The 11,359-nt window shown below is 47.6% G+C and overlaps 1 protein-coding gene across 1 annotated transcript; it reads left to right on the top strand.

The window, feature by feature from the left end:
* Positions 1-289: 289 nt before the first annotated feature.
* On the top strand, positions 290-10,959 carry LOC310995055 (alpha-mannosidase 2-like; the record flags this gene model as incomplete). Its single annotated transcript, XM_083983984.1, has 20 exons — positions 290-502; positions 1,209-1,327; positions 1,963-2,090; positions 2,167-2,340; positions 5,129-5,315; positions 5,444-5,621; positions 5,726-5,916; positions 6,013-6,207; positions 6,389-6,503; positions 6,596-6,663; positions 6,765-6,933; positions 7,155-7,391; positions 7,482-7,589; positions 7,710-7,824; positions 7,926-8,059; positions 8,158-8,299; positions 9,974-10,107; positions 10,263-10,457; positions 10,551-10,661; positions 10,792-10,959. 20 exons carry the CDS (start codon positions 290-292, stop codon positions 10,957-10,959), a joined length of 3,081 nt encoding a protein of 1,026 aa, XP_083840110.1.
* Between the last annotated feature and the right edge of the window lie 400 nt (positions 10,960-11,359).

Raw genomic sequence — 11,359 nt, 5'->3', positions numbered from 1 at the left:
AATGTTTGTACATTTAATGTTTTAAAAAAAAAAGGATACATGGTGATTCTGGGTGGCAAAATAAGGGATTTCAAAATCCAGATCATTTTGATCCAGATTAAACCTTTTCAACAACTGGGCCCTGCAGTCACATAGTGAGCTCATAAGTGAGATCAGTTGATTTGACAGAATAAAACCTTCTTTTGTTACCAAAATAAATGAAGTAAAAATAAAAATAATTATATATACTATAATAATAATAAAAATATTCTTTAATACTAGATTTGATTTGTTGTCCATCATAGTCGTGATGAGGAGGAGTCGTGTCCTGTTGCTGCTGGTGAGCGGAGTTTTCCTTTTGGCCATGTACCTCACGCTGGACTCTCTGGTCCACCGCAAAGCATCATGGGAACCCAGTGGAGGAGGATCCAATGTGAGCTCAGGCCCGGCCCACAACCAGGTTGACCCCTCCCGTGGTTGCCAGGTGGCCAAAGAGATGGAAGACGGAGCTGACAGTGTTCAGGTTAGTTTTAAACTGAGTCGAGTTCCTGATGTTGTAACCAGTGACGTAATAGTAGTAATAATAATAATGACAATAACAATAATAATAGTAGTAGTAATAATAATAATAGAGTAAATGAAAGCAGCAGGTTGAAACTTGACCAACTCAGCAAACAGGAACTTGAGGAAGTGAAGGTTATTGATTGATTAATTATTGATTGATTACCTTGAAGAGACCCCGAGGAGTTTGCTTTTGGTTATAAAAGAGTCTCATGTGGATGAATCTGCGTTACCCACACATGTTAATGGGTCCATTTTCGATAAATATATCTATCTTGATATTATTATTTAGTGGTCGACTCACCCAGCATTTTCTAGTTTCGGTTTCCCGGACGCTGCCCGGCGGGTCATGGGAATAACCAACGCCGCCGGATCGCTAATTGGCATCGTTTATGGTCGGAACTACGACGGTATCTGATCGTCTTCCAACCTCCGACTTTCATTCTTGATCAATAAAAACATTCTTGGCAAATGTTTTCGCTTTCGTCCATCTTGCACCGGTTCAAGAATTTCACCGTGTGCGCGGAGGCTCATGGGAAATGTAGTGTGAAAACACATCCGCTTCCCGAAACTCCTCGTTGTCCCTTTAAAGTTGGTGGGAGCTAGGTGACCTGAGGGTTATCAGCTGATTGACTGTTGTCCGTGTTTCCATGACGACCCCGTATCAGCTGCTGGACGTTTATGACCTCCTGGCCTTTGACAACCCCGATGGCGGTGCCTGGAAACAGGGCTTTGAGGTCCATTACCATGAAACGAGTGGGATGAGCAGCCGCTGGAAGTTTTCCTGGTCCCACATTCACACAACGACCCCGGTCAGACAACAACAACAACAACAACAACAACAATAACAGCAGCAACAACAACCAGTGGAGTGATACAGATGTGTGTGTGTATGTGTGTGTGTGTGTGTGTGTGTGTGTGTTGCAGGTTGGTTGAGAACTTTTGACGATTACTATCGGGACAGTACGAGACCCATCCTCAACAACATGGTGGTCAAACTGAGCGAGGACAGCAGGTGATCAACCGTCATTAAAACATGTTTTGACCCTGTTTACCTGAGCTGCAGCAGCAGAACTAACCGTTGCCGTGGTGACTGCTCTTCATCAGGAGGAAGATGATCTGGGCAGAAATCAGTTTTTTTTCCAAATGGTGGAACGACATTGATGAGCAGAAGAGGGAGATGGTCAAACGGTGACGTCTCTTCATTTTCTATCACTTCGGTTTTTGACCTCTTCATTTTCTACCTCTTCATTTTCTACATCTCTGTTTTTGACCACTTTATTTTCGACTTCTTCATTTTTGACCACTTCTTACTATCACACTTGTTTCCTCTTTTCCTCCATCATCCATCTGTATGTTTATATATTTATCAACACACACATATTGTTGTTGTTTATCAGTGTGTTTACTTCCTGTCTGCAGCCTGCTGGGGGCGGGGCAGCTGGAGCTGGTGACGGGCGGCTGGGTGATGGCGGACGAAGCGAACTCTCACTACTTCGCCCTGTTGGATCAGCTGATCGAGGGACACCAGTGGATCCAGAGACACCTGGGTTTGTGTTGTGTAGCTCCGCCTCCTTCGCCTCAACGGGCTTCCGTAGTTTTACACCTTTCTGTTCTCTCTCTCAGGTGTGAAGCCAAGCAGCGGCTGGGCCATAGATCCTTTTGGCCTCTCCCCCTCTATGGCCTACCTGCTGAAGGGGGCGGGGCTTAGCAACATGGTCATCCAACGAGTTCACTACGCCGTCAAGAAACACTTTGCTCAGCAACAGACGCTTGAGTTTCTATGGAGACAGAGCTGGGGTAAGAACAATTAACAAGTGAAGATGAAAGATGTTGCCTGATAATAATAATTAGGGAGAGAACCACGGGGGTGTGATCTCTGTCAACATGGGAATCAAACCCACAAAGTTGAGGGATATTTTGGTGTGAGTTTAACCCGAAGCTAATCAGACATGACATTAAGGAGCTGTGAACTTCTGTGCTGTGTTGTCACTGTATCACACTGTGACAGCCCGGCTGTCCACGCCCTCATGTCCGCCCTCTGTGCGTTGTGCGGCGCCGATTCGTCCCGACACTAATGGCGCCAGTCTTTTAAATCTCCGCCTCTGCCACTGTGCGGGTTGGATGACAGAGAGTGGGTCGGTTGCGTTGGAGCTCCTATGCTCGGTAGAAAAAAAGTGAGCCGTTAATCCTCGTCGCATTACCTGCATGGAGCCCTTCTCCGCCGTCAACACCGACATCCCGTCTTCCGGATGCCCGGATCTCCTCCCGTTAACGTGAGCGTTAATCCTCACCACCGCGGCCTGAGCGGATTCCTTCCTCCACCGTCAACACCGGCAGCCCGTCGCCTGGAACCCTCCTCCCGGCGCGGAGGTTTCACCCCGACAGACAGACAGACAGACAGACCCGACTAGACTGACTGTCCTCCCAGGTACCGAGTCGTTTTTTTCCCTCCTGCGTTAACAGGGTTTTTTTTCTTCCTTATACTCGGCCGGTGGTTTTGTGTTGTTTCCGGAAAGGGTTTTTTTCTTTGAAGAGTTTTTTTCTTCTTCCTTTTTTTCCCCCTTTCAAAATAAAAGACTGAACATTGATTATTGAACTGATTTTGCGTTGGACTTGATTATTGAATTGCTGCATTGCAAAGAATATTTTTGTTGTTTATGTTGATCAAGTGCTGGTTTTTGGTTGATTAATTGAGCTGTACACTGTGTGTGTATTGCTTTTGTGGGGTTTTGGTGTATGTGTGTGGTATAAAGTGTGTTAGGTCAAAAACAAAATAAAATAAAAATCTTACGTACCAGGAGAGAGACCTGGTTTGGCACCCCGACAATAAACCTAAACGCGCCCTCACACTGAAACCGTCACAACACTGCACCTATAATAAGTGAGTGATTCTATAGTGTTGTGTTTGATATGTGACCTATGACTAATTGAAAGGTCACTACCTTGAGCAGGTCTCTTCACATTTTATTAACATAAAGGTGTGATAACTTGTCCGCCACCTGCTCTCTACATCTTGCCTTTTTGCTGGCGGGACTCTCCAGTACAACATATCAACAATATTTCATTTTCATTTATTTGTTTATTTGTAATGGGACTCTGCATATTCATGAACATACAAAATGTAAATATGCCAGATTTAGCTCTAAAGCTAATTTCCATCCGCAGTCCCTCGGTTCACAGGAGTGGTGGTGCAATATTAAAATGCATTTAATCGACAATAAGTGTCGTATGAGAGAGTGAGATTCGGTTGAAATGTAGCTTGAAAGCTCAGATTCAAAATGTAAACATCCTAATTGTCATCACCTGTGAGTGTCTGGTTGTGTTTCACAGAGACTTCATATACTAAATGTGTGAAGGTCAAGAGTTGATCAACTGCAGATATATCTCAGGAATCTCTAATTAATACGATGGGCTCCTGCTGAGCCACCGTTTTGTCAGAATAAACCCAAATGTGAGACCAGCGCCGAGGTAGAAAATCACCCTCTTTCTCTGCGTTTCTGTCTGTTCCAGCTTTGGATGCGTCTGTTGTCGGGACGACGCCCTCAAGTTGCCATTGCAACCTCTGAGGCCTCTTGAGACCAATTCATTAATCAGGGACTCCTCTGTTATTTCTGCATTTGATCTACTGCTGACCCCTACCTCCCATACATTTATATGAAGTCTCTGTGAAACCCAACCACACAAACCAACACAAGTTGACAGCTCTTTAACTCATTGAGTGCTGCGCTGTTTTTCCAAAGCTTTAATCCTGGTGCCAGCAATTTAGACTATTGTTGACGATTTTTGTAGCGCCATAGGGTATTCTATGGACACATACTATGGCTCGTTTGAAAGGTGAAACCTTGATATCTCAGGAATCTCTAATGGTTAACATCTAACAAATGACGTCAGGATTGAAGAACGTGTTTGCTAACTCGTGGTACCAAGCCGTGGCAGTAGATTTAAAGATATGCGCTGTTTTATTCAGCAATGTTTGTCATAGAGGGTTGCATGCGCCACTGATTTGACCCAATACAATGCGGCAACCATCAAAAGCCAAATTATGATAAAATGTCCAGATGGTGAGTTTTCATGAGTTTTTCATCTATTTCAGTTCTGTTCATCATAGAAGGTGTGTTAGAGTGTCTATTTTCGTAATGTAAACGTAAAATTACGTTTTTTGGCACTCAATGAGTTAATGTCAGTGTTCAGAGAAAGATGATCATGTGTCTGTCTGATTAGCTCCATAACCCGCAATCTTTTGTTTATGATGGTTAAGACTACACAAACATGCACATTGTAACATCGTATATGTTACATGACGTCATCCACCGCTCCATGGATTGATTGATTTTCGCCGGCTTCGTTGTGAACAAATGCACATGGCCAGGCGGAGGGTTAGCAAAACAGCAGAAAAGCGACCGGACTTGCATAGTTCCTCTTTAAAGAAGTGGGTTTGATTCCCATGTTGATAGAGATCACATCGCTGTGGCACCAACAAAAATAATCATTTTGTTAAGTTATAATAAGTTTATTTCCACATCTTTCTGTCAAAAACAGTGACGAGTTCTGTTCTTTCTCTAACCCCGCCCACTTCCTGTGTCAGACTCCTCCCCCCACAGTGACATCGCATGTCACATGATGCCTTTCCGCAGCTATGACATATCACACTCGTGCGGTCCAAACCCAAAGGTCTGTTGTCAGTTTGACTTCCACCTCCTGCCGGGGGGTCGGGGCACCTGTTCATGGGGGATACAGCCGCAGCCAATCACAGAGCAGAATGTCCAGGAGCGGTAGGCAGGAGGCTGGGCCAGCCATAACAATAATTACATGATTAATTAACAGTTGGTCAATTAGAGTGGAGACTTTTATTGTGTCAGAGCTCCACTCAGGTGTGTGATACTGCTCTGTGTCGCCTCAGCGCTCTCCTCCTGTTGGACCAGTACCGTCAGAAGTCCCGTCTCTTCCGTTCTCCGGTTCTCCTCATTCCCCTTGGTGACGACTTCCGGTTCGGGGAGTCCGGTGAGTGGGACGCTCAGTTCTCAAACTACCAGAAACTCTTCGACTACTTCGACCAGCACCCGGAGCTCCACGTCAAGGTGAGCACTGGGGAGGGGGCGGGGCTAAACACCATCATAAACACACGTGTTGACCCTACGAACTCTGACACCCATCCTGCTTCCTTGTCTGCTTCCTGTTTCAGGCTCGTTTCGGGACTCTGTCTGATTACTTCCAGGCTCTGCACCGCCGATTCGGTGCTATGGCGACCACTCTTCCCACTCTTCGTGGTGACTTCTTCACTTATGCCGACCAAGACGACCACTACTGGAGCGGTTACTTCACTTCCAGACCTTTCTACAAACGTCTGGACCGGACGCTGGAGGCGACGCTCAGGTAGCTCCACTCACTGCTCATGTTTCCTCCGGTTTATTATCTTCATTTTAATTTTTAAGTTGGTTTTAAATGTGTTGTCGTCTTTAAACTCGACAGAGCGACAGAAATCCTCTTCAGCCTGACGCTGGCTGAAATGCGTCGTTTCCATGGTAATGGTCTGTACCCAGGGTTCCCTGCGCGAGAACACTTCCAGTTCCTGACGGAGGGGAGGCGGAGCCTGGCGCTGTTCCAGCATCATGATGCTATCACTGGCACCGCCAAAGACCCTGTGGTGGTCGACTACGGCAACAGGTGGCTACTTCCTGTCAGCAGGCTCCATGCCCATCTCTTCTGTCTTGGAGACGTTTATTTCCAAGAAGGGTGTTTCGCACCAGTCTGTGAATTCAGACACTGCCATTCATACTAGTTTGCTGACAGAGTCATCAATAGTTTGTCAGTCTCAAAGAAAATTAAACAGAGAATTTTTTTTCAGGTTGTTTCGATCCATCCTGAACCTGCGAAAGGTGTTGCAGAGTTCTGCCCAATGGCTGCTCCTATTGGACAAGAGCCTGTACCACCATGACCAATCAAAACCCTTCCTGCTAATGGTGACCTCTGACCTCTGACCCTAGGGTTGTTTGTTTGTAGAGATAACTGAGTGACTTCACAGTAACACTTTGTCATTGGTCATTTTCTTCAGGATGATGTCATCTCAGCTCACGATGCGCTGCCTAAGAAGACGCCACTCACGCTCAGTGAGGAGCCCAGGTAAGGGGCGGGGCTTAGAGTGGGAAGAGAAAACGTTAAATTCTCACCAGAGTTCTTGATGAATCACTGATCACTGATCTGATTATTGATGTGTGTGACAGGTTGTTGATCGTCTTCAACCCGACTGAGCAGCTCCAAACATCCGTCATCACCGTCATCATTGACTCTCCAGACGCTCAAGTTGTTCATGCAGAAACCGGTCGACCAATGGTGGCGCAGATCTCTGCGGTGTGGGCGGAGCCAAGCCACGCTTCAGCGGAGTCGTTCCAGGTGAGAGAGGATTATCACCTGAGTGTTTACACATGGGGCAGCCACCTTTGAAAGTCAACTCTGGGGTTGTGAGGATCTTCCGACTTTCCAAGTAGGAAATCCGACCTCGGGGGGCGTTCTAGTTGAAACTTCCGACACTGAACTCAGAAATTCCGACTTCCGAGTACAAATCGAACGTACTGTTAGTCACACCTGAGTCCTTCATGTCACCTTCTCTCTAGCTCTCCTTCGTGGCTTCACTTCCTCCTCTGTCACTCCTCGTCTATCATGTGACCAAAGCCCCGTCTGGCTCCGCCCACCGGGCGACGTACACCTTCCATCGTCGTGGGGACCCACCAACCGTCCACTCAGAACACTTCCAGGTGTCGCATCCACAAGGATCTGATGTCGACGCCCCCTTGACGCTTAGCAACAAACATTTCCAAATATGGAGTTCCCCTGAGACAGGCCTGCTGCAGGTCAGACTTTCAAATTAAAAGTCTGTTCTTGAAAATATAGAAGAGTAACAACTCAGGTCTTAACAATGTTTGTTTTATTTTGAAATTCAGAAGATCCGTCTGCGGTCCGGTCTGGTCCGTCAGGTTCAGGTCCAGTTTCTCTGGTACGGGACCAGGGGAAGGAGTGGAGCCTACCTGTTCCTGCCAGGGGAGGCCCAGGTGAGACCAGAACCAGAACCAGACGAAGTCCATCTGAACGAGATCAGTCTGAGCAGGACGACGAGTCTCTCTCTCTCTCTCTTTCCCCTGATTCATTGTGAATGTCTCTCGCCCCTGCAGGTCTACTCGACCTCAAATCCGCCCCTGGTTCGGGTCTCCACAGGTCCCATCTTCTCTGACATCACTTCCTGTTTCAAACACGTCACGCACACGCTCCGCGTCTACCACCTGGATGGTAATGGGACTTTATTTAAACCCTTTATTAACCACTGACCCCACAGCGATTAAGATTAAAATAATGACATTAAGTAAACCTCCTGCCTCTCTCTGCCCCAGGGCATGCTGGGAAGTCCCTGGAGATTTCCAACATGGTGGACATCAGGTCAGAGGTCAACCGTGAGCTCGTCATGCAGCTTGTCAGCGACGTCGCCAACGGAAACCGTTTCTACACCGACCTCAACGGTTTTCAGGTTTCTGCAGTTTATTCAGAGCCAATCAGATTCCTTTGTTCTGTGTGTGTGTGTTGGTGTGTATTGATAATGTATTGATTATTGATTATTGGTTACAGATGCAGCAGCGGCGAACCCTGGAGAAGCTCCCGCTGCAGGCCAACTTTTACCCAATGACGTCAGCGGCGTTCCTTCAGGACGTGATGTCGCGTTTGTCGCTGCTGTCGGCTCAGAGTCAGGGTGTTGGTGCTCTCAGAACAGGTGACCAATCAGGATCAATCACTTTCTGTCTCAGAGCTTAAGACCAATTTCAAATTTCAATGAACAGTGTCGATTCAAAAACCCTCAAGTGTTTGTTGGTTTATTGCCACTGTGTCTGTATGAGCTCAGGTCAGTTAGTGACATAGATATATACACGTAGATGCCGCATTCGGGCTTGTCAGGAATGTCATCACGGCCGCCATCTTGAGGAGTAGTTCCTCCTGACAAGCATTCAACAGTCAGATCGGTCAGACCGGGTTTGACAGCTGTGAATCTGGCAAAATGCCAAACTTCTGTGCCGCGTACGGATGTTCCCATGAAAGAAACGCCAAAACGAAGAGACATGGAACTTTCCTCAAGTAATAAGTTGTTTTATATTATATAACTGTTATGAACTTGTTGAATTTGATGTAGGTAAGTTATCTGACATAAATGAAACTAACGTAACGTATCAGAGGGTGGGATATGTGTTACATTTAGTGCATATACATATATATATAGGTAGTTAATATATTAATAGTTTGTTATTTTGTTGCTTGTATGTGTAGACTATAGGCTTATCAGCTGTTTCCCCGGCTGTGGTAGTTGTGAGTTTGTGGTTGCCATGGTGGTGAGGCCTGCGAGTGAGTGTAAACACAGAAGTCCGTCTACGTTTCTCCGTTCCTGTTTGCCTGTTTTCTGAGCATCAAGACTCATACCACCACAACGAACCCTCAATTTATGTCAGAACAAGAAAACAAAAGATGTTTTTATTAGTAGGCTAAGACATCAGTAAGATGATGAAAGTGACATCTGGCAATCAGCCACTGTAGGCTACCTATATAATTGTGCTAGGCCATATTAGGGTGTATTCACACCTGCAGTGTTACGCCTAAATTCCACTGGATGCGGAATGGCTGCAGATCCGCTCCGGTACGGCGGCGGAGCCGTTACGTATTAATTATAATCACCATGGCAGCGTCCACTGACTCCGGGTCCGCTGCGTCGTGGGTCCGGAACGGCACCGGCATCCGGCAGCCCTCGCAAAAGATACGCAGAGCTTCTATTTTTGCCGGACGCCGGACGCCGGAGCACGGCGCATCAAGCAGCACAGAGCAGGTCGTGTATGACAGGAAATCGTGGGCAAAATACAAAATAAAACATCCGGTTAATTTTCAAAATAAAATACACCATGTTTACAGCGGAGCATATTTCCTGCTTTACACCTTGAAAACGTTGTAATGGGCAGCGACCGGCCTGAAGTCAGCAGCTCGGAGGTTTTCAGACATCATTTCACCCCGTTTACACCATGGACAAGGAGATAGTGATTGTAAAATCAAGTCAGGTCAGCACTATGTTGTTTCCTCTGGATTAAATTAAAATTAATTAAATTCTGGAGCGCGGCACTCAATGAGTTAATGATAACTGCCCTTGTATTGATTCTACTTGATGTTTAACGTTCGGCTGTTGTTTACGTTAGGCCGTTGTTTACGTTCGGATCAGGAAATGCTCCGAAGGCTATACCGTCCCATTTACCGACCGTTGATGCGGCCGTCGGAGGAGCCTCCGGAGACCGCGTAGGCTGGTTCCTCCGAAGGCTGCAGCCCCTGAATTGGGACACAGTTTATGAGTTAGTGAACAGACACAGGAAGTTACAGGAGCAGAGACCTCTGACCTCTGACCTCTGACCTACAGGTGAGCTGCAGGTGGTTCTGGACCGGCGGCTGCAGCAGGACGATTACCGCGGCCTCGGTCAGGGCGTCACCGACAACAAGCTCACAGCCAGTCTCTACCACCTGCTGCTGGAGGACAGGAGGGGCGGGGCTCAGGTGAGGGGGCGGGGCCTTGTGTAGATGGGGCGGGGCCTGATGTAGAGGGGGCGGGGCCAACGTGTGATGGGTGGGCGGCGTCTAAAACCAGGACGAAGAACTCTGAGGAACCTTCTCTGCTTCATTTTGTTTTTTCTTTCTGTTTTCTCTAACAGGAAGTGGGCGGGGCCACGGTCGACCATCTGTCACTGCTCGCTCACCTGGCCTCGCTCTCCCTCAACCACCCGCCATTCACTATGGTTGCCCCTAGCGACACGCAGCTGCCGAAGCTCCTCCCCTTCCAGCCACTGAGCTCATCGTTGCCATGCGACGTTCACCTGCTGAACCTGAGGACGCTGGAAGACGCACAGGTGAGGACATGAACTGCATTCTGGGACGTTTTGTGAACCTAAAATCTGAACATTCAAATGAATAAATCTTTATTTGTGTTTGTGGGGAAACAGGAAGCAGGAAGTCCGTCGCAGGAAGTGGCTCTGCTGCTCCACAGGAAGGGCTTTGACTGTAGCTCCGCCCCCGAGCCGCTGCCTCTGTGCACCTGGAGCGCACAGGAGGAGGTACACACACACACACACACACACACACACACACACACACACACACACACATACACACACACACACAAAGACACAAAGACACACAAACTTCCTGTTGATTGTGACGTCTCTTCCTGTTTCCTGTGTCCAGGTGAATCTCGACCACCTGTTCTCTCCTCTTCACTTCGCTTCCGTCCGTCAGTCCGGCCTCACGCTGCTGCACCAGGACGACGAGCCAGAGTCCGCCCGGCAACAGCAGCCGCACATCACTCGGCTGCGGCCAATGGAAATCAGCGCTTTCCGTGTGGAGCTGAAATGAAGGAATCAACTCAACCATTCAAAGGGAGGAAAATCATGGGGCGGTGCGTGGTGCGGCCGCCCCTTGTGGAGGCTGCGGTCCTCAGCGCAGGCATCCCTGGTTCGAGTCCCGCGTCGGGCAGACCTTTCCTGCATGTCATTCCCCCTCTCTCTGTCTCCCCCTTTCCTGTCTATCTCACTGTGTGCTGTCAAATAAAGGCAAAAATGCCAAAAAATATACTTAAAAAAAAAAAAAAGGGAGGAAAATCATGACTGTGACTATGTGGGCGGGGCTTCCTGTTCCTGCTGCGAAGCCCCGCCCACATAGATGACACCATAACCCTGCAGGATGTCGTGTTGTTAGCTCAGTGTCGGGTGAATGTTTTTAAATGAATGTGTTTCCGTGGTGACTTTCACAGCTG

The sequence above is a fragment of the Trachurus trachurus genome (assembly GCF_905171665.1).
Source record: "Trachurus trachurus genome assembly, chromosome: 12".
Lineage (NCBI taxonomy): Eukaryota > Metazoa > Chordata > Actinopteri > Carangiformes > Carangidae > Trachurus > Trachurus trachurus.
Note: the sequence above shows the minus strand (reverse complement) of the source record. Positions and strands in the feature narration are given on the sequence as shown.